The 23,317-nt window shown below is 46.0% G+C and overlaps 1 protein-coding gene across 1 annotated transcript in view; it reads right to left on the bottom strand.

Annotated features, from left to right (window-relative positions):
• Positions 1–23,317, bottom strand: part of Dnah8 (dynein axonemal heavy chain 8) — a 220,937-nt gene that overhangs the window by 106,481 nt on the left and 91,139 nt on the right. Inside the window, exons 49-61 of the mRNA XM_087898351.1 lie at positions 21,489–21,735; positions 21,130–21,371; positions 20,398–20,538; positions 19,678–19,915; positions 16,809–16,951; positions 16,234–16,368; positions 15,436–15,558; positions 13,405–13,618; positions 12,021–12,130; positions 10,440–10,603; positions 9,133–9,325; positions 7,791–7,913; positions 3,955–4,085 (exon numbers count right to left, since the gene is read on the bottom strand). Of these exons, the coding sequence (XP_087754477.1) occupies positions 3,955–4,085; positions 7,791–7,913; positions 9,133–9,325; positions 10,440–10,603; positions 12,021–12,130; positions 13,405–13,618; positions 15,436–15,558; positions 16,234–16,368; positions 16,809–16,951; positions 19,678–19,915; positions 20,398–20,538; positions 21,130–21,371; positions 21,489–21,735 (2,204 nt within the window). The remainder of the gene's footprint in view (positions 1–3,954; positions 4,086–7,790; positions 7,914–9,132; positions 9,326–10,439; positions 10,604–12,020; positions 12,131–13,404; positions 13,619–15,435; positions 15,559–16,233; positions 16,369–16,808; positions 16,952–19,677; positions 19,916–20,397; positions 20,539–21,129; positions 21,372–21,488; positions 21,736–23,317) is intronic.

A 23,317-nucleotide genomic window follows, 5' to 3' on the forward strand; every position in this document is an offset into this window, starting at 1 on the left:
TTAAAATGTTAAACCTCCCAATTTCTAACTAAACACATTTTACCTAATTTCTATTTAACACAGTTTGTACTATTTAATTACATATTGAGAATTTCATACATGAGTATTGTATTCACATCATTTCACCTCTCTCTCTCTCCCCCATCTCCTCCCAAGTCCTCCCTCATGCTCTCTCAATTTCTTTTTGGAAGTGGAGACTATACCTTCGTTTCCTGGCTGCCCAGACCCAAATAATCCTATAGAAACTATATTAATTACAACACTGTTTGGAATTCCCCTCTGTATGCTGTGAAAAATGTTTTATTACCACTGGTTAATAAAAAAAAAAACTACTTTGGCCTATGGCAGGGGAGAACAGAGCAAAACAGGAAAAAAAACAGAATATAGGGAGAAAGAAGGCAGAGTCAGAGATATGTCAAGTGGCTGCCAAAGGAGATAGATGCCAGAATGTCACCGGTAAGCCACTGCCTCATGGTGATGCACAGATTAATAGAAATAGGTTAATTTAAGATGTAAGAGCTAGCTAGCTAGGAGTACACCTAAGCGATTGGTCAAACAGTATTGTAATTAATATAGTTTCTGTGTGATTATTTGTGTCTGAGCATCCAGGAAATGAATGAGCAGTAACTATTTACAAATGACGCCCACCATCTGACATGGATCCACATAAGATCTAAAAATTATTGAGAGAGAAAGAAAGAGGGGGGGGGGACTTCTAAACTCACAAAAACATGAGCCAAGGGCAGTTCTTTGGTAGCCCAAGTTTTTCAGATCGGCTCTTTTAGCTGGTGGTGAACAGAGGCATGGATCCTTTAAGAGAAGGCTTCCTTACTTAGCCTTAGCAACAAAAACTGTGAAGCTTCTTTAAGAGAAGGCTTCCTGGTTCATACTGGTTGCACAAATGGCTCTGGCTATTTTGGGAGGTCCTGCCATGGAGCACTTAAATGGGGTTTGTGAGCACAATGGTGACATAGACAGGCTGCATCCCTGGAGCTGGGGTGTAAGCATGGCTCATAGAGTTGGTGGTGAACATACTTCCGCCATATTGAATGAGGCAGAGCCAACAGGCAAAGCCTCAGCCTTCAGCCTAGCCACGCAGTTTAGCATTTTAAGAAGTGCTTCTGGTCAGAAAAGGATTACAGATATGCAATAAAGACAGACTCGGGAAAAAAAATAAACCTCTGAATGGGTCATAGTATGTTTTTTAAAATGTACATAGACTTAAGAAAAAAAGAAAATGGGTGTAGGCACTTAGAAAGAAATAGCTTTAAAAATAAGCAAAGTCTTTAAAGAGACAGTAAAAGTAATATTAAAACACCACGTAAAGATGGAAAATATGCAGAGAATCTGGATTATGTATACTATTGTTTTTTCTTCAAATTGTTTGACTATTAATGAGTTAACTGCAGAGAGACATTTGATTCTGAGGGCTGCTAAGCTAAACCAACATATATATTTCAAAAGTATCTTGACTTCAAAATTTGAGTCTAAGGCTATGTTACTTTGGAAAAGATGTTCTTTTTTTTTCATAGAAGATGAGAATCTATAGATTTATTCCAGGCTAATGTGGTTTGATGAACCAAAACCCCAAAAAAGGTCTCCATGAACCCTGAAAATATTTCACCCAACAAACAGTAGGAAGCAGTCTGGAGAAAACAAGGCCCAAATTTCCAAAATTATTGTTTATGAACTTTTATTTTCATTTTAAAGGGGTTGATTATAAATGGTTAATTTCACAGTCAGTCTCTAAAGAAAAACAAGGCAATATGATATAGAAATGAACACTTGGTATTGGTATGGATCTTGGTCTACTGACACAAATTTAAGATTGATTTTATGACACTATGTATATGTATTTCTGCTCTTGTTTAAGGCATTGTGTTTGTGCAGTTCATTTAAAAATGTAATGTACAATTAAAATTACAGATTAATAGTTATTTATAATACTCAAACTGTAGTCATATTAGTTAGGTTCTCTAGATATACAGAGATATATTTCAGTTAGATAATCTTCAACACTTCAAAGACTTACAGAATATGGCATTTAAAGGTTTTAAGATCTTAAACATTTCTCAACAGGAAGACATGTCCGCTCCAGGTAGCAGCAATTACTCCATAGAGGTTGATGGGCATTGAAGAAACTTGTTATGGAATTTGCCTTCAATATAACAAGATTAGCCATTTGGGCAAAAAAACTGCTCTTGCCTGGACAGGTTGATGGTATGCTGTATGAACTGGATATGCAGGATCCACACCAAAAAATAACTGCTGACATTGCCTAAAGAAGGTGAGATGGTCCTTCAGAGTTCTTGCTTCATGAAAGAGTCTGCCAGACGTTCTGCAGGACCCAGAAGAAAGTGACTGACAAACTGCCAATATAGGTAGAACAGTCTTTCAGATTTCCTGCTTCATGAAAAGTCTTCAGATTTCCTGCTTCATGAAAAAGTCTGCTTGGTACTAAGGGTCGGTGGGCTGAAGATGGATGCCCCAATGTTACAGAAGAACTTTGGGTGACTGTCCAGGCAGTGAGATGTCTCTGTCAATTCTAGAGTTTTGGAAGTTGCTTATAATGCACTTCCTGTTTACTTAGGTAATATTATACATTCTGGGGTCTTTGATGGAGTTGAAGACAGTTATAGTTTTCCTTAGTTATTATAAAAGATAAATTAGATATAAAATTTTAGATATATATAGACTAAATTTTGTAACTACAATTCTTGTTTTGTTATATGTAAAAATATATTATTATTATGCTATTATGTTAAAATTAAAATCTTCCTTTTTATTTAGACAAAAAGGGGAGAATATGTGAGATTCCGCTCTGTATGCTGTGAATATATTTTATTACTATTGGTTAATAAAGAAACGACTTTAGTGTATGGCAGGGCAGAATAGAGCAAAACAGAAACACTAAACTGACTGCATGAAGAAAGAAGGTGGAGTCAGAGAGACATCATGTAGTTGCCAAAGGAGAGAGATGCCAGAACATTACTGGTAAGCCACAGCCTCGTGGTGATATGCAGATTAACAGAAATGGGTTAATTTGAGATGTAAGAGTTAGCTAGGAATACACCTAGGCTATCGGCCAAACAGTGTTATAATTATAGTTTCTGATTATTCGGGTCTGGGCAGCTGGAAAACAAATGGGTAGTCTTTGTTTACATTTTTTTCAAGACAGGCTTTTTCTGTAGCTTTGAAGCCTGTCCTGGAACTAGCTCTTGTAGACCAGGCTGGCCTCGAACTCACAGAGATCTGCCTGCCTCTGCCTCCCAAGTACTGGGATACAAGGTGTGCACCACCACTGTCCAGTTCACTCTCTCAATTTTTATCTCTTCTGCTATAATCATTATTCTCTCTCTTCCCTCTACCCTCCTTACACACACACACACACACACACACACACACAAAACCAAAAAAACCTACCATTTAGTGTTACTCTTACAACGTGTGTTTCGGGCTAACCACTAAAACCTATCAGGAGGTTCATCCCTGGTGAGAACTGATTCTCCCTCTCTCTGTGGCCATTGATCACCTGTAGCTCTTCATCCATGGGTAGGGTCTGACGAATATCTCCCATCCACATGGGCACACCAACTGGTGCTGTCATCATGGAGGTCTTTGGCTGTGGGTATACTGATCCATAATCTGTGTAAATCTTCTTATATATGAGATTTTACTTAGAAATAGAGGACCAGAAAGATGGCTCAGTGGATAAGAGTACCTGCTATGAAGACTGATGGCCTAAATCCAATCCCTCAGGACCCACATGGTGGGGGAAGAAAACAGGCACCTGAATGCTTTGGCATGCCCACATATATACACACACACACACACAAAATAAGTAACAAATATTCAAAAAAGAGATGAGGTAAAGCAATACACCAAAGTTTTCAGTTTCTAAACATAAACATCTAACTACGGGATAACACGTCATTAAGTTTTATCCCATCTCACCTGGTTAATGTTATCTGAAATATTTGATATCCGGCAATAAAAGACGCCAATCTTGAAAGGCTCTGCTTTCCTGAGCCACCGACACCCACCAGCAATGCATTCCCACAGGAAGTTCGGATTATTCGAGAGATCTATTTTTTGAAATAAGAGTTTATCAGAAAAATGGGTGCAAATTTCTCCATTTTCTTGCACTAACAGGGTTAAAGTCTGACCATGTGTTTCCAGACTATTTTAGACTCTTTCTTAATAATGTTATGTCTTGGCTTTTGTTGTTATTTTAACATGCCACATTGTTTTATTTAACTCAGTTTCTTTCTTTTGTCAATTTATGTGTTCATGTCACATGTATGTCACATCTGCGTAGGTGTGTGTCACATGTGTTGTGGGGGGTGCCTCCAGAGGTCAGAGAAGGGCGCTGGATCCTTTGGAGCTGGAGTTACAGATGATAATGAGCCACCCAACGTGGGTGCTGGGAGCCACACCCAGGTCCTGTGCAAAAGCAGCGAGTACTCTTAGCTGCTAAGCGGTCTCCCCAGCCTGTTCAGTTTCATAAAAACAGAACAAGTAGGGATTACTCTCTCCTGCTTCATAACTGTTCTGTGTGTTTACACGCATGTGCCATTACTTTTATTTTTTAAATTTATTTTATTTTTACTTGTGTGTATGTGTGGGGTGGGGGTACATGTTGCACAGGTACCCAAGGAGGCCAGGAGAGGATAGCAGATCTGCTGGAGCTGGAGTTGCAGGCGGTTGAGAGCTAGCCAGTGTGGGTCCTGGGAACCAAACGCCGTCCTCTGGAAGAACAGCAAGCGCTTTAACCTCTGAGGCGTCTCCCCAGCCCTCATTTAATTTCTTTAAGACTTCCTGGGTGCTAAGGATACATGAAGTGTAAGAAAGGGTTAACGTTGATTGTGTATTGTCTGCCGTCTGTTACAAGGAATCATAAGAATACCGATGCACAAGGAACACTGCCATCTCTCTCCGCAAAGTTTCAAACTTCTGTGATTAGCAAGAGTAAAGAGGACACTTTTAACAGAAGGCTTGTGGGAGCTACCTTCCCACCTGGTGTGGCTGCTCGGTGACCGATTCCTGCAGTACAGATACCGGGCAAATGGAGGCCCAGAGATTATGCAGGCCATGCGGAGACATTGCAAAAAAAAAAAAAAAAAGCCATCTTTTAGTCTTTAATGCTAATTGCCACCAACTGGGAAGAATAGAGGTGGCTCATTGAATCCATTATTATCCATAAAGGTATCTATTTTTAAAGATTTTACTTATTTCGTTGTATGTCTGTACATGTTTTATCTGAGTTTCTGTCTGTGTACTGCATGTACACAGTGCCCAAGGAGGCCAGAAGAAGTGACAAGCCCTCGGGACTGGAGCTAGAGACAGTCGAGATACTGTGTGGGTGCTGGGAACCAAACCTGGCTCCTCTGGAAGAGCTCCCAGTGATTTTAGCCACTGAGCCATCTCTCCAGCACCTTTAAAAGTAACTGGTTTTTTTTTAAAAAAAAAAAAAAACCATATGATCCATCTTATAACAAATCAGCAATTACACTTTGGTTACACATGGATGACGTCACATTTTACACCTAGATGAGGGTCCCAAGGCCTCTGAGTCCTTGTCATGGTGGGAGTTTAGTAACTAATATATTAGATGCATCAATGATGTAGGAGGATAATCTGTCTGTGTGTTACTTTTATTGATTAATAAAGAAACTGCCTTGGCTTTTGATGGACAGCAGCTTAGATAGGCAGAGTAGACAGAACAAAATGCTGGGAGAAAGAAGCAGAGTCAGGCAGGTGCCAGGATTCTCCAGCCCGAGACAGACGTAGGTTAGAATCTTGCCGGTAAGCCACAGTCTCATGGTATTACACAGATTACTAAAAACAGGTTAATCAAGATATAAAAACTAGCCAATAAGAGGCTAAAACTAATGAGCCAAGCAATGTTTAAATGAATACAGTTTCCGTGTAATTATTTCGGATAAAGCTAGCCAGGCGACCAGGAGCTGGGAGGGACACTGTCCACCGCTCCTTCTACACATCATATGGAAATTTCATGTCTTTTGAGACATGAAAGAATTTCACTGACTTTGAGACTGTATCCACACATGACGTCATCACTGCTAGGAAGAAGTCCTCTTCCATCATCCAATCACATAAGGGAATAACCTGTCTGGCAGCTTTTCATCAATGGATCACACCATGCTACCTCTAAATAGCATTCGGTTGGAAGCGTCACCGCAGCCCATAACATCCTTATCCAAAAAAGTGTGGAATGTTTGGTTAGGGGCTTCACCCCAGCTCCTGACATTTTGGAATGTTGGGTGGAAAGTTCCATTTCAAGCCCCTTCCCCTGGGGGTTGCTTCAGTCCAAACTCCACCTCCGAGAAAGCCCACCAAACCGTGATTCCTCCCCCAGAGAGGGTCAAGACCACTCCCACAGGCTATTTAAACAAACACTTGGTCTCTCTGGTTCTCCTTTTCCCTCTCCGTGGTTTCCCCGGTCTTCCTCTCCGGGGGGCCGAAGGGCCACCCCGGAGCGCTGGCATCCATTTAACTTGGGTCTTTTTCTAATTTGGTTTGATTTGGTCTGATTTGGATTCTTGAGTCAGCAGAGAGGTTTGTCAGGCCAGAAAAACTTAACCAATAGCTCTTTCTCTCCCTATCAGTCCAATGCACCTTTCTTTTCCCTTCCCATCCGTTTGCCCCCAATCTGCTCCCCAGCCAGAATGCTGACACTTTGAGAAATTGTCTTTTCATCCCTGGGCAACAAAATTCCCACAACAGGGCTGTGGAGATTGCTCCGCAGAAAAGTCTTTGCTGTGTGCCTGGCGGTGGTGGCGCAGGCCTTTAATCCCAACACTTAGGAGGTAGAGGCAGGGGGATCTCTGTGAGTTCAAGGCCAGCCTGATCTACAGAGTGAGTTCCAGGACAGCCAGGGCTACACAGAGAAACCCTGTATCAAAAGAGAGAGAGAGAGTGAGAGAAAGGAGAGAGAGAGGGAGGAGAGAGAGAGAGAAGAGAGAGAGAGAGAGAGAGAGAGAGAGAGAGGAGAGAGAGAGGGAGGAGAGAGAGAGAGAAGAGAGAGAGAGAGAGGAGAGAGAGAGGGAGGAGAGAGAGAGAGAAGAGAGAGAGAGAGAGAGAGAGAGAGAGAGAGGAGAGAGAGAGGGAGGAGAGAGAGAGAAGAGAGAGAGAGAGAGAGAGGAGAAAGAAAGAAAGAGAGAGAGAGAGAGAGAGAGGAGAAAGAAAGAGAGAGAGAGAGAGAGAGAGAGAGAGAGAGAGAGAGTCTTTGCTGTGCAATCATGGGGACCTGAGTTCAAATCCCAGAACCCATGCAAAAAAAGCCAGGAATGATCATGTACCCCTGGCATTATGAGGGCAGAGACAGGAGGGTCACCAGAGATGGTTGGTTGCCAGAGATCCAGTTTCAGTGAGAGATCCTGTGCCCAGGGAATAACGTGGAGGATGACAGAGCAGGGCACCCCACATCCTCCCTGGCCTCTTGTGAGCATGGGCACACACGCCTGCACCCACGATAATTAAGCATAATTCCAAGGAAGAGCATTTCTTCACAGGCTGTTGGGGCTTCCTCTGAGAATGGAGAGCACTCAGAATCAGAATGGCAGAAGTTCTGGGCACGAAATCCATCTGCCCTTGGAAAACACATGTAAGCAGGCTCTTAATAATTCACTGCTTTCAGAAACAGGGAGCTGATTCAACCATGGCTGCTCTTTCCGGTGCTGCCTGGCAGGGTGGATGCTATCACGGCACAGTTACCTAAGAAACTAAGCTAACAACGTTCACCTATCCCAGGAAATGGTCAACAGAACCTTAATTAGGTGAGTCATTGCATCTTTAAAAAACACCAGGTCAAGAGATGTGCCTCTGATGATCTCGTTGAACTGCCTCTGGTAAGACTGGAGTTTTTCACACAGAAATTCAAAGGTTGGCACCTATCAGAGAGAAAAAAATAATCTGTAAAATCCAAATTTTTTTTGATGTAGCAAGTATTTTTTCTGTTTTTAGTCTGTGTTTTCGTAGTTTAGCTTTTTGAAAGTACACAGAAATTTTACGTTGTTTATGTGACCAAATCCACAACTTTGTTGCCCTGAAGCAAAGCCTTGCCTACTGTATTTTACATTATTCTTCTGCTCAGCCTGACATGTGATCTTCTCCCCTCCCCCAAATGTTTTATTTCATTAAATCTACCTCTTTTTGCTTATTTTATATTTATGTGTATGCGTATTCCTGAATGAGTTTTTGTAAACTATGTCTGCAGATGCCCTTGGAGCTAGAGGTGTCAGACACCCTGGTCCTGGAACAACAGAGGGTTGTGAGCTGCTATGTGGGTGCTGGGAACCGAACCAGAGTCCTCTGGAAGAGCACTCAGTGCTTTCAACTGAGCCATCTTTCCAGTCCCCAATCTATTAATATAGGAAGACAGCATATAATCTCTATTTAATTCACTGAAGTTGTATCACACCAATTCCTCAATACTTTATCGAGGGACCGAGGCTGTTGAACAACATACTTTCAAGGTGACATTTTCTAACTCGGGACTGTTGGCAAAGGCTGGCCAAACTTCCAGAACTCCCTAACTATCTAAACTAGTACATATTTCAGCTTGGCGATCCCTAACTATCTAAACTAGTACATATTTCAGCTTGGCGATCCCTAACTATCTAAACTAGTACATATTTCAGCTTGGCGATCCCTAACTATCTAAACTAGTACATATTTCAGCTTGGCGATCCTTAACATTTCTGTGGCAATCACCCCACTCTGCTCTTGCAAGGCAACCACAGACAAAATATAAACAAGCATGCATGACTATGTTTCGATAAAACCTTATCTAAGAACTTTAAATTTTGAATTTCATATAATTTACAATGTTTACCCTTACCTATCTACCCATCCATCCATCTGAATCTACATATCTCTCAATTTGATACCCATTTGAGTATATTTAGCGCTGCCTGTGTGTGTATGGGTGTTGGACCATCTCCTAAAACACAGGGAGCCTCTCAGGGCCTTGAAGGAAAGTGACACCCTTCTTCCAGTAGCCATCAACTGTCAATGGCTCCTTAGCTGACACAAGACATGACATCCTCCTCCATCCATGCTGAGAAACAAAATGTTTTCCGAAAACCTTGAAGAGATAAAAGTAAGTACCAGTTCGTAGATTTTGGGCACTTCAAACATGGTGTCTTCAGGTTCGTCGCCCGTGGGTTCGGGCATGTCACGGAGGAAGTCCACAAAGTACGGTTCGGGGAGAATAGTTGACGCAACGTCGGAGCTGATGTTCTCTTCGACGGCCCGAATGAGCTGCGTATTGAACCACTGTTCGTCTTCAGGGGTTATAAACCTGAAAGGACAGGCCACTGAAAAGAAGACAGAAGAGAGAGGCAACCTCTCTACCCAACGCTGCACCTTCCCGCCTCACGACAGGAAACACTACGCCCTCCCTTTGGAGAAAGACACAGCCCTGTGGCTTAGGCGAAGTCACCAGGTCCCTGTAACTTGCAGGGCAGTGAGGAACAGGCACGTGACCCTCACGGCATCAGACTTACAGTGCCACAGAGGGAAGACAGAGAGAGGGGCTGCTAACACAGGAAGGCTCCACCTATGTGCTAGAAAGTCGCAGCTCCCACTCTGTAACCTCAGGAGCCTGGTGGCCTCACCTACATACCACAGTTGAGGAAACTGCAGCTCAGAGAGACGATTGAACTTTAACAGGGTGATATGAGACTCCATCCAGGCAATGGTTACCGATTTTAGAAAATACACAGCTGAAATTCGCTGCTAAATTGTATCAGTTCTCAATGGTGAGGTGGCCCCGTAGGGGGAGCTGTTACAGCAGTGTGGGGCGAGCTGACAGAGAACTGTCTCAAATAGATTGGCAAGTGGGAAACATCATGAATACTTCTCAAGCTTCTTTGAAAATTTGTGCACAGAGGCTGGAGAGATGGCTTAGCTGTTAAGGGCCCTGGCTGCTCCTTGAGAGGTCCTGAGTTCAATTCCCAGCAACCACACAGTGGCTCACAGTCATCTGTAATGAGATCTGGCGCCCTCTTCTGGCCTGCAGGCTTACATGCAGGCAGAACTGTGGACAAATTGCTGCACACAAGCATAAAAGCCCTGAGTGTGGACAGCCAAGGTCGTCGTAAAGGCCAGGAGCAGCAGCATGCCCCTTGTCACCCTAGCTGTAGGAAGGCAGAGGCGGGAGAAGCTTTGGTGTTCTTTGGCACATCAGTCTAGCTGAATTAGTCAGCTCTGGATTCAATGAGAGACATCACCGCAAAAAAATATTGGAGAGAGTTGAAAAAGATACCAGGCACATGCACACATGCATGTGTGCGCACACGCACAATCTGAGACAATAATCCTTATTCCATGGATCTGAGAAGGTAATACAAGTGTTAATCTAGGCATTCAGCTTCGCAGGCCGTGTGTGCAAACCTCAGGGCTGCAGTGCACACCTGTCTGCGATCACTCTGTTACACTCATGCTTGAAGAGGGACATGAGGATGGGGACTGAGCCACACTCCTCGGCTTTTATGGTTAGCATCCCTTGCCAAATTCTGGAAAGATCGCGAAGGTTGAAGATGTAGTGAAATTTCGAGGGCGTTGGCAGCATCTTCACCTGGAGATGAGAAACGAGGTTAATACTCTGTGTAGTTCTCAGCTAAAAATTAAGCATAGAAATGTCCTTTTGACTATTCTATTTTATATACCCTATTTTTAATATTTTCCTTCACTTTTATGTGTTTTGTTTGCATGTGTACGTCTGTGCGCCAGAGACACCAGAAGAGGGCATCAGACCCCAGGACTGGAGTTACAGGTGGTTGTGAGCCACCAGTGGAGGCCGCAGTCAGTGCTCTCAGCCATCTTTCCAGCCCCCAATCACGTATCCTATCTGAGATAGGACCTGGAGGGTAAATAAACCAAAACCAAGTTCATGTTTTCATCACAGCATCCGTGTCAGAGAAAAATTAATTCATAAATAAGCAACATAAAAAAATTTAAAGCCAGGAATCCTTAAACAGGGTGGACTCAAGAAAAATGTACAGGAGACACCTCCAACTCTTGTCGCACTACCACTGGTCAGCCTCAAGCAAGTCCCTCTCCCGTGAATTCCCAAGAACAACACAAACTGGGGGAGACCATGCCTACTGACGGCCGACCTCAGTAGTGCATATGGATGGGTGAATGGACAAAACCACATGCAGTATGTGGGTTTTCTAAAAATACATGGCTATGTGGACATGAAAATCCATCATAACAAAAACTGAAGATGAACTGGTGATCATACAGGCAAGAATGATGACTATTCACATTCAGATTCAAATAAGCTACCTTCTTGTGTGTGGTTTATGCATGTGCAGTTGTTGCTGTGTATGCAGGTGCATGTACACATGTATGTACACATTGTGTAGAAGCCAGAGGTTGACATCAGGCATCTTTCCTCTATCATTTTTCCACCTTATATTTTGACACAATGTGCTTGGAGATCAAAACTAGATGGCCGGCGACCCCATAAGGTCCTATGTCTCTGCCTCCCGGAGCTAGGATTACAGGCATGTGATGCCAAGCTTGTCTTTTTACATGGATGCTCAGAATCCATGTAGATTCAGGTCCCCATGCTTGCACAACATACAGTTTACTGACTAAACTGTCTCCACACCCCCAAGTATGTTCTGCACATTGCTCTGATTGAAGCGCCCCCACACCACTAACTCAGGAAATACTCTCTGCAGCACCTGTTCACAGAGGAAGGCTTTTCTGTGTTGAAAATGTACCCTACGGAGTTCGTCAGGTGTTTTTAAAAACTTATTTATTTCTATTTTTTGTGTACAAGCGTTTTTGTCTCCGTGTATATCTGTGTACCGTGTGTGTACAGTGCCCGCAGAGGCCAGAAGCAGGCATCCGATCATCAGACAGTTGTGGGCATCATGAGGGTGCTGGAAACAGAGCCTGGATCCTCTGCCAGAGCAGCGAGTGCTCTTGGCTGCTGAGCCATCTCTCCACCCTGAGTGTCATTCTTAATGAGCTGCAGTTACCTTGGTCCACTGCCACAGCACTCGGCCCACTGAGACGAGGTTCCCAATCATCTCACATATTTCAGGCTTGAACTTTCTACACGGATCAAAATATCCACAGCCAATAACTCCTGGAGAGAAAATAAGACGGAAGGTACACAGTTGGTTTTTTTAAAGGTCACAGGGCACATGTTTATCTAGTGAATGAATCATCACGAGATTGACTACCTAGCAAGGATGAGCACTGTAAGTCAGAGGGGCCCAGCCATCCCTAGTGGCAGTGGGTGATGTACGGACTCATGCCTAATCCTCCCAACAGCCATCCGTAGCTGGGCCCTTAGTCTACATGTATTTCATTTTGTGCTTTGGCATGAGGCAGGGGTCCAATTTTAACAGTTGTCCCATAAACATTACAGACTGTTCCTGTCTCCACTGAAACTCTTCCCCCCTTCTCTTCCGATTTCCAGTGCCTGCCACATCACGCAATCAAGTCAATCTATCCTATATTTCATGATTTTTCATAGTACATGTTATAGATGCCAAATTTGGTACCAATAATCTGAATTTCATTAGCACTTCAAAGCACTAGTTATTACTGTTAACTCACAGAGTGTGTGAAAGGACTGTCACTCACCAGCCAGATTTTCCTGACCATCCATGTGAGGACAAAACACAGAGCTTCCTCTACCATGCGTGCGCTTGTGTGTGTGTGTGTGTGTGTGTGTGTATGCATGTGTATTTGTGTGCTTGGCTGTGTGTGTGCATGTGTACACAGATATACCCGTATATGCGCATATGTGTGTATGTACGGGTATACTTATATGTAGGTAAGTATTTGTGCGTGTGTGTGTCTGTGTATATGCATATGCATATGTGTGTGTGCATGCTTGGGTATGTGTGTGTTCATGTGTACAGGCATTCCTGTGTGTGTGTGTGTGTGTGTGTGTGTGTGTCCTCAGGCCAAAGGACAACCTCAGCTGTTGCTCCTCAGGTGCCACACACCTTTTCTAAGACAGACTCTCTCATTGGCCTGAAGCGTGCCAAAATGACTACACTGGCTATCCAGCAAACCCCAGGATACTCCTGCCTCTATACCCGGCACAGGGACTACTGTGGGATTGAACTCAGATCCTCTGACTTATATGGCCAACATTACTAACTAAGCCACCTCCTCGCCCCTCCCTCCCTCCTTACGCCACCATCTACAAGGTTCTTCCTAAGTATCTTTGAGTCCTAGAACAAGCTACCAACACCAGTCATCTTAATGCTGGTATTTGGCTGTCCGTTTCAGATACCTCATCCCCATTCCAGACCGACTCTTAAGATTAGCTCTTAGGTAAATTGTTCTATGGTTTGTATCCATTATATGATGCAATAAGAAACTAAGCACTCAGAGTACCCGTACCAAAAATCTTGTCTATAGACGTGTTTGAAGGCAGCGTGCAATTGAACACGGTGAACTGCCTTTTTAAGCGCTGCGGGATATCATTCCGCCCCCCTCCGGGATGGATCATGGCCGCTATGAGCTGCACGTCGACGATGGTGGTGAAGTCCCCAGGCTTGTCCAGGCTGTACATGCCCTCCATCTCCATCATCTGCCGCACGATCTCGTTCGTTATCTGCAACGCCACACATGAGCGTCTCTGAACACGTCACTGGCCCTCAACAGCTCCTTAATCTCATCATATATAGATGAGATTATCGGAGAACATCCGGCTCCTTCCACGGAAGAAGTGTGCTTGTCATTCTGACCACCACCTGCAAGGCGCCTTGAATGAAAGGACACCAGCATCTGGTGGGAGGCCAGTGTGCCCCTCCTTACACTGCTAAAACAAATTTCCAGGTCAGCTTGGGTAGGGGATGCCTATGAAACGCTTGGTGCACCGGCAACAGCGCTCAGAGCGACAAGTTTGATCCCAGACCCCTCCCACACTCACTTCATATCAGAACATGGAGTGGCCTCGGCCCCGAGTCTTCGACACGATGAACTACTCAACATTTCGCTTTGGAGGCTACAGACTCTTCTCTGTAGCTCTGGCTCTGCTAGCGTGTCCCCTTGCCTTGGTTCTTGAGGCACGAGTCTTTCCAGAATCCTCTGATGACTCTGGATCACCCCTAGTCATGTTTAACCCACGCACGCTCACATGTAACTGTTTTCCAGCCCCCCCCCCCACTTCTCATGATTCCAGCCACACCACCGCAACTCCACATCCCCAAGCATCTCAAAGCTGTTGCTCTGGCTTTAGCTTCCCTTCCACGCTCCAACTCTGTGTATTCAAATGTATTCCGTTTGGGTATCTCCAAGGGGACCACACACAAGCACCCCCAATAGAACAGTCTTTCATCCAACTAGTATTCAACCACTGTGTGCCAGGCTCTCTTTAGACACACACAAAAATCCATCTTCATGAAGCATGCATTCTTGCGGGAGACAAAACGCACAGGCGTATGCTTATGGGCAAATAAAATACTGTACCATAAATGTTTCGGAGGAAATAAAGCAGGGAGATGGCGCACAAGGCTCCCAGGAGGGGTGTCTTACTATGGAGAGCAGCGGGGTTCCTGACAGGTTGAATATGGGGCAGCTGATTCCTGAATTACAGACGATTCGTCACCAAACAAGTTTGGGCTATTTCAAATCTGACTAGACACCCCTCGAGGAACAAATGAGTTTAGAGCCCAGGACAACGAAGGCAGGCCAGAGCTAAGCGTGCCTCCACCTCTGAGAACTGCTAACGTCCCCCGGCCCTGAGGTAGAGCAGAAGCAGAAAGAACCACACAAGGATTGCTCTCAGGGTGGGCACCGAGCTGCTAGTGGGTCCTAGAGCAAGGGTCATAAAGAGCAGGAACAGGGACAAAGGGCCAGGCCTGGTGAACTCAAGCTAGATGGAGCTCCCAAGGCTGGCTATGTCACTGGGAGCCAATCAGGACACACTGGATGCTGGCCACATCGGTCAGGTCCTCTAATGGGGACCGGCTTGGGGTGACAGATGACGGCAACAGGGATCATGATCTGCAGTGGGTGAGGGAATGGGTGGGTGAGAGGCGATGCTCTGCTGTTCTGTTTGGGATTGGTTAGCTAGCAGGTGGTCATTAGAGGGGGGGGGAAGCAAGGATGAAAGCTGGGGCAAGGCTGGATGGAGCAGGGAGCCAGAAAGGGCATGTAGTCAAGATGCCAAGTAGACATGAAGAATCCTAGCAAACCACAGATGGGTTCAGAAGGAAGAAGACAGAGGGGCTGAGAACTATTAGACTCAATGGGCAGGCGGTTGATTAAGGGAAAACACTAGGCTGGAAGGAGGCTCAGCAGTTGGGGGTGCCTCTTTCAGAGGACCCCATTTCACGTCCCTGTGCCCACCTCAGATGACACACCATCTCCTGCAACTCCAGCTCCAGAGGAGTTACACATCCGCTGCATCAAGCTCCTAAGGCATACCTGATCTCCCCATTCATTGATCACCGGCATATTAATGTCATCAATAAACACAGTCATCTTCCTCCCTCCTGGGGGCCCGTAGGTGCTTCCCATCCTCTTATCCACGTAGCTTTCTATTGTTCTCTAGAGAAAAGAAAGTGGTGTGTCATGGCCACTGGATTTCCATCCTTAAGACCCACCATGTTTTCCAAACAAAATATAATTTACTGTTAGAACCAGGTAAGTTCGAGCATAATTATTAAATATGCACCTTAAATAGCATCAAGAGATGGGAATGTTAACCATCAATACACTAAAACTGACATGCTCCTGAGCCCAGCCTCAGGTTCAACATTAAGCCAAAATAATACTACTTGGATTTGGCTTCTAATTCAGTCATGAGGCGGCAAACTTAGCTATGGAGAGATAGATGCCTTTAAAGAGTAACTCAAGAGTGCTCGTTGCTCTGGCAGAGGGCCAGCTTTGGCTCACAGCACCCACACGGCAACTCAAATGCCAGTTCCAAGAGACCCAGCAACCCCTGCAGGCCTCTTCAGGCACCTGCATGCATATGGTATGCATAAATTCGAACACATACACACACACAAACACACACACACACGCGCACATGCGCACACACACGCACATGCAAATAAAAATCAATCAATGAATCTTTAAAAAGGAAAGCAGACTTAGCTGATGCCAACTGCTAAGCCGCATGTCCGGGGAAACACACAGAGAGCACACTCATTTTACTGGAACCACCGCTTGAAAATCTTTAGCAGGCTTAATATCACCACAGCTAACGACGGCTTCTACCTGAAACATCATCGGCTCTGTGGCAGAGGAGAAATTTAGACTCTTGGAGAGCTGTACTTCGGGGTCGTATTTCTTCAGATAGGCCTTCACCATCACAGTTTTCGCGGTCCCCTGCTCTCCCGTGAGCAAAACAGCCTGCAAGAGTGGAAGAACAGGGCTCAACGGTGCTGACTGTGTTAGCGCCAAAGACTCTATGGCTCTCCCTGCTCTTACTCGCCATCCCATGAGTCGACCCCATGATGTTATTTGTTTTTCTGCAGCCACACCTACATTCAGATCAATCCCAGTGAGGTTAAAGGTAGAAAAGTGTACACAGCAAAATTGGGGTGCTGGTAGAGAATATGGTTGCCTACTTGCATACAGAAGCATCTATGGAAGGTGACACCCACATCCTCATCAGTGGAGACAGAGAGGAAGACCATTTTGGAACCTGGAACCACTGTCAGAAGGGTTCCCTCTCCAGTGACACCCTGTCCGGGCCCTTTTGCTGGGATTTATGTATTCTTCCTGTTGTATATGAGAGGCAATGTGTTTCTTACATGGTTTGGGGCCACCTAAGAGCTCACTACACTTACTTTATGCTGTTTTGCAATCGTGTCTATCAAAAAATTGGTCCTGATGTTGTCAACGTTGGGAACCAAGATGGATGAATACTCTGGAATGCTGTCCGTTGGGTAGAAGTAAGGCTGCAGTCTCTTGTTCCAGTGTTCCCAATCACCTACACGACAGGCAGAATTTCATCTTCATCAACGTGTGTCCTTAGATGCTTATGGAAAGCTATACAAATGTCAAGTGCTAGAAACAATCGCTTAGATCATGCAAAACACTAAAATGCTTTCCTAAAACATCAATACATCTACTTATCTAATGCTCTCCCTTTCGTTCTTGCCAACGGTTATTTGCTTACTCATTTATTCCTTTCATGTGTTTGCATAGCTGTTTGCATATGTATGCTTGTCCATGTGCGTCTGTGCATATGGAGGTCAGAGAAATAACCTCTGGTGTGATTTTCCCTCAGATGGCATTCACCATCGATCTTTTGTTTGTTTGTTTTGTTTTGTTTTTAGACAGACTAGCTCGCTGGTCTGGAGCTCACCAATCACGCTGGCAGCTCAGTGAACATAAAGCACCCTCTCGTCTCCTCTTCCCCAGGGTTGGGGTTACATGCATACACACAACGCCAGCTTTTCTACATCCGTTCTGGGGATGAAACTTGGGTCCTCCCACTAACACGGCAAGCACTTCACTGACTGAGGTTATCTCCCAGCCCACCAGTGGTAATTCATATTTTCCTACATTTCTAACCTCTGATACCTCTAATAACAGCTTTATCACTTTTATTGATCTTTACAAAGAATCATCTTTTGGTTCCGTCTTTTTTCTATTCTAGTTTCATTGATTTCTGCTCGCTGTCCTGTTTACGTTGGGGTTAATTGAAACCTTTATTCTTTTGAGACACAGAGAGCTACAAAGTCTCCCTGTTCTGGATGTTTTACAGTCTGCAGCATTGCTGCAAATGTTTCTTTGCTCTTGAGAAGATGAACTCTGAGAGTGGGCTGCTCCGGAACTGCCAGGAAAGTACAGAAGCAAGGAGCCCGCACCTCGAGCTGCCTCTCTCCCTCCTAGCATGGGCTCGATGCATCAATCAGTGCAATTTCACTGCTTGTGCATTTGCCCATTCTGTTTCCATTCTTTTCTGGCTCCTCCTCTCCTCGCAAGTCCCTCTGCAGTGGCATTCCACCCTGAAATCCTAACCCAGCCGCTTCGGCCAGATCCATCCCTTCTTGTCCTGATGAGACTGGTGGTTCTGGCTGGGTTCCCTAAGCACCTGCTAGAAGTCGCCTTCTCTCATGACTTGGTTCTCTTTCTGCCTTTGTCCAGTGTCTAAAAGGACGGTTCCATACACTGAGCGCCCCACTTGCTGATGTCAAAGGCTACACCCAGACTGGAACTCCAGCTGGTCTGGAAGCAGGGACTTCTAAATCTAAGAAGAGTCTCTCCAAACGTGCTGGTTTCCCCTGATGACGAGAATATACACGTACACACACATGCACACATATATACATGCACGCACACACGATACACATATATACCCATATACATCCACACAGAGGCACATAAATACATACATGCACACATAAAAACACATATGCACACATATACAGATACAGATACACACATACATATTCAAACACATACACACAAACTGAAGGGTGAGCTAATAACGAACTGAGAGCCCTTTACAAGCACAAAGTATGGAAAGCTTTGGTTCACTTCATGGGCACAGATGCTTGGGCATACAAACTTCATCAGCACTAATCGTTTAGAGTGGGAAAACCAGAGAAGGCTCAGGAGATGGCTCAGCCGCTAAAGGAGCTTGCCACCAAGCCTGACAATTTGACTTCAGTCCCCAGAACCAGAGTGGGAGGAAGAGAACCAACTCTCACAACTGTCTTCTGACCTCTACACTCGTACCGTGGCACAATCCATCTGTCCCAATCCTTCCCAGAAGGCCCTTCCAAACACGGATGTGTGCCTAATCCTCTTCCCATTGGCCAGGTTCTCACACCCTCCTCGGTGCCTAGGGAACTCAGAAGCTCTCCCTTCTACCCTTTGCAGGGTCAGGTGGGTGCAGCTGCCCTGCAGCAGCTTTGGAAAGAGACCTAGGAAATCTTTTCTCTTAAAGAGACTGAGAACCAGCCCTGTGATTGCTGGTTCCGCCTCCCCGGTGTTTCCACTTCCTGAGTCCTCTGGAGGTTCCGGGAGATGCACAGCAAATTACCCCTCAACTAGTAGTTAGCGGCGTCCTGCATGTTAAATCAAAAGCCTTGTGCCGACTGCTTTCCTGTCGTCTGGATTCTTTTTATTGCTGGCTTCCCTGCTGTTCTAGTTATCCTTTTGAGTTTATGTGTTCAACGTAAAAAATACCTTTGCTACTCTGGAGGTTTGGGGGAGGACGCAGAGGTAAATATGGGAAACAAGGGAAAGGGTTTATCGTTTTGTTCTCTCAGGGGCTTAGAAGAAGGATCCTGGCTCTGGACAAAGGCATCAAGTTGAAGGATATTTGTTTGAAGGGAAGGTGAGCTGGGCCTGGAGGAATGCACGACACAAAGGCAAGGCCCTGCCCGCCGGATCACTCTCCTCATTCTGACACCGGCACAGACGGACCGTGGGGCTCATTTGTGTGTGCTTCCGTGTTGCTCCCTAAAGCATCAGGAGGCAGGCGCTGAGCCAGGAATTGCTTCTCATGGTGGGTTTTACTTAGACCATCCCAAGTGAAGAAGTCAGGAAGGCCCAGCTTCCAGCCCAGATAATATACAAAATCCTATCTCTGACACATTTTCACAACGGTATTTGTCATTATAGTCCTGGTTGGCTTCGTTCTCAACTCTGAGAAATGTATACCTTAAAGTCATTTTGTTTGAGCGTAATTCAGTTACTTACCATAATCAGTGACGAAGAACTCGTACATGGTCTGATTGGTGCCCTTGGGTATTTCTGGCAGGTCTAACTTGCTTCCGTGACCTCGTAGAAAGACCTCGAGTTTTTCTCTGCTCTCCAGTTCTAAAAGGGCTCCCAAACTCCACATGAGGCCAAACACAAAGAGCTTATGGAGATGCTCCACAGATGAGAAGCCTCCTTCTTCTTTAGAGGGGATTAAACCTTCCAGAAGAGTGAGAGACTGCGAAGGATTTCAAATAAGACCCATTTTTTTTTCCAATTTTAAAATGTTTGAGTTAAAATATTTGAAAGAAGAAAATCAAAAGCGGGAGGGGAAGGGAAACGGAAACAGAACTATCCGAAGACATTGTCTGATGCCTTCTTGACAGCCCCCAGCATTAGAGGACAGATAAAGCTTCAGGGGCTGTGTGACCAAGAGAAGGGATGTGAGCTGGGAACCTGCAAGCATGGGCCGCTGGGTCTGGCTTTCCCACTCTGAAAAGGCAAAGGGCCTCCTCTACGCATGCCCTAAGGGTGCTTCTGGCCCCAGAGTCAGAGGACCAGATTCCAAATTCATCCCTCCTCCTCTGGGAATTCAGCTTCTCAGACCCTCACACTCACACCGCGAAAGATTCCCTAGCCCCTGGGAACTTCCCATTCTAGATGCCTATAAGTGACGGCTGGGTTAAGAGCAAGGGAGGCACAAAGCAAGGCAAGTCTTACTTGCACGATGTAATTACACTCCAGGAGCTGCATTTTGGGGGTCAGGTTCAGCTTCATGAATGTGTACGTATCTTCAAACGCCTTATCATACAGACCCAGGAACACAGTGGCTTCCTGCTGGGTGCGCTTCTTCAGCCAGGCCTGGAGGCAGAGAACAGTACCTGTGCTTGCTGAGGAAGTGCAGAGCCGGGAAGACAGCTCAACTGGCAGGCAGGGCTTGCCTCGCCAGCACCAGGACAAGAGTTCAACAACAACAACAACAACAACTAGGCATGACGGCACATGCCCATGATCCCAGCGCTGGGGAGGTGGAGACAGGCAAATCCTGGAGACTCGCTCTGTCCAGCCAGCCTAGCCTACTTGACAAATTCCAGGCCACTGAGAGACACTGTCGCAAAAATAAAAGAAGTGTGCATGGCAGGATGTCTTGAGCGCAAACACCCAAGGCTGCCTTCTGGCCTCCACGTGTACTCACACATGAGTACCTGAAGACACACGGATACACATGAGCATAAGTAGAATGGTGTAGACACACAGACTCCTGCCTGTTTCCAGCCCCCCACACCCCACCCCGCCCTACCCCTGCCTGTTTCCAGGCCCCCCACCCCACCCCTGCCTGTTTCCAGGCCCCCCACCCCACCCCTGCCTGTTTCCAGGCCCCCACCCCCCACCCCGCCCCACCCCCACCTGTTTCCAGGCACCCCACCCCACCCCCCTGCTTCCGGTCCCCACCTGCAGTATAGGCCTCCAGCTGAGGGCCGAACTGCTGATGTACACCATGCCCATCCTGGACACCGTCGCAGGAGAGGCGTTCTCAATGTTGTGCACCTCAAACAGCAGCTTACAGCTGGGGGCCATGGGAATGCGGTCCCCGTTAGCCAGGGTGAGGGTCTTGTTATCATCCAACACCGAGTTTAAATTCTCAATCCAAATGGCATCCACGGGGCCATCGAGAATGAGGAAGATGTTTTCACCTGCAGACAAGGACAGGGGGTAGGGGAAGATCAATCGAAATCAATGGAAATTCGAAACAGTCGTTGTTTATAAGCTTGCCTAGAAAAAGGCAAACTTGGAGGAAGGCCCGTGCATACCCTTTTTAGCTTTTAATGTCTTCCTCCACAGAGTGGAGAAGATTCCATCTGTCCAGTCGTTTGTGGCTGTATCTAGTCGGCCAAACATCTGGGGTGCGGTAATCGCCTTCGGGTTCATCCGCATCTCTCTGTGGGGCCTCCCGCACTCTGTTAATGACTTCATCAGAATAGTGATGACGGTGGTCTTCCCAGAACCACTGGGCCCCAGAGTCATCAGGCCGTGCCGTACCAGCGAGGTCTCATACAACTACACCATCAAATGACACATGGGAAAATGTAGGTTATTACTCTCTGGCTGGCATTCGTACGAGTTCGCTGAAATTTCAAAGGCTTTAAATAACATCCAAGTGTTCTTTGTCTTACTGGCCGCGGGAAGCAAACTGGCGTCGCGTTAAGAAACGACATACGTGATAAAGTCATGACAATGTGGGACTTGAATTACATTTTGGAAATAATTAATGCGGGATGGACTCTTACTCTGCCCCTTGGGCTCTGAGTGCACCTGCAGTGTGGTGATGTCGCCCCCCAGTGGCGGAAAGCAGCATCGCAAAGCCTTCTGGGTCTCCAGCCACAGGGCTTGAATTTTTCAAATGCACCCTTGGGAGATGAGGAGGAGGGTGTGGAATTGACAGTCCGGGACGGGACAGCTGAGTAGGGTGCAGTGGAGGGCACCCGCAGCGGGCAGACAGGCTCGATCCCGCCAGGGACTCTCCACCTGGAATCAGAGGAACTTGGCCTTCCTTTCCCCTCCCCCACCCATCCTTCCTTAAGGAGGTGGCACTTGGGAGTTGGAGCAGTAAGTGTTCAGGCAATGCCTGCCCCGGTGCCCACATACAAAGTGCCTTCAGCCTTCCATTTGCTACTAGAAGCGAAAGCATACAGACACTGGGTACACGGGAATGGCAGAGGGGATTCAGATTCACCGAGACATAGGAAGAACACAGCCCAGAGTGGGCTGTGAACATAGCTCAGTCCTAGGGGGCTCGTGTGGCGTTAGATTTTGGTTGTGTTCTGACAAAGAAAGCTTGCCTGGAGATCAGAGGGTGGACCTAGCCACTAGTTAACCAGAGAGGCCAGGCAGTGGTGGCTCACACCTTTGATCCCAGCACTTGGAAGGCTCAGGCCTTTAGTCCCAGCATAATCAGGAGGAGACAGGAATCTAAGGCGGGTGGAGACACGACCACCTTCATTTAGTCTGAGGGTTCATAGAGTCTGGAATGTCCCCATTCGGTCTGAGATGTCGCAGAGGTAAGAAGTCTAGTGACTGGCTTCTCGGCTTCTTTGATCTTTCAGCTTTCACTCCCTTGATATCTGATTCCAGGTTTTTATTTAATAAGACTAATTAGATTCATGCTTCATCCATGCCTGCATACACGAAGCTCACGGCTTTTGACACTCAGTATACGGTGGGATTAGTGGTGTGCATCGGTGATCTCAGCACTCCAGAGACAGAGGCAGGGCCATCCTCAACCACATGGGAAGTTCTAAGCTAGCCTGAGCTAGACATCTAATATAGGTGAACCCTAACATGTGCTCTCTCTCTCTCTCTCTCTCTCTCTCTCTCTCTCTCTCTCTCTCACACACACACACACACACACACACACACACACACACACACGAGCAAACCCTGAGGTATCAGCTCCCGGTAATACCACCAGAGTGAATGCAAGAAGCCAGCTGGGCTGTTGCCTCCCGTCCCAACTCTTCTCGGATTCTGGTTACCATCGACCTTCTCATGAGGGTTAAGTATCAGCTAGACTAAATGACTGCTGGGTTTCATAAAGGCAGGACAAATGCATTCCTTCTAAAAACAAACATGGCCCCCCTGA

This window comes from Myodes glareolus, chromosome 18, assembly GCF_982192425.1.
Source record: "Myodes glareolus chromosome 18, mMyoGla1.1, whole genome shotgun sequence".
In the NCBI taxonomy this organism is placed as follows: domain Eukaryota; kingdom Metazoa; phylum Chordata; class Mammalia; order Rodentia; family Cricetidae; genus Myodes; species Myodes glareolus.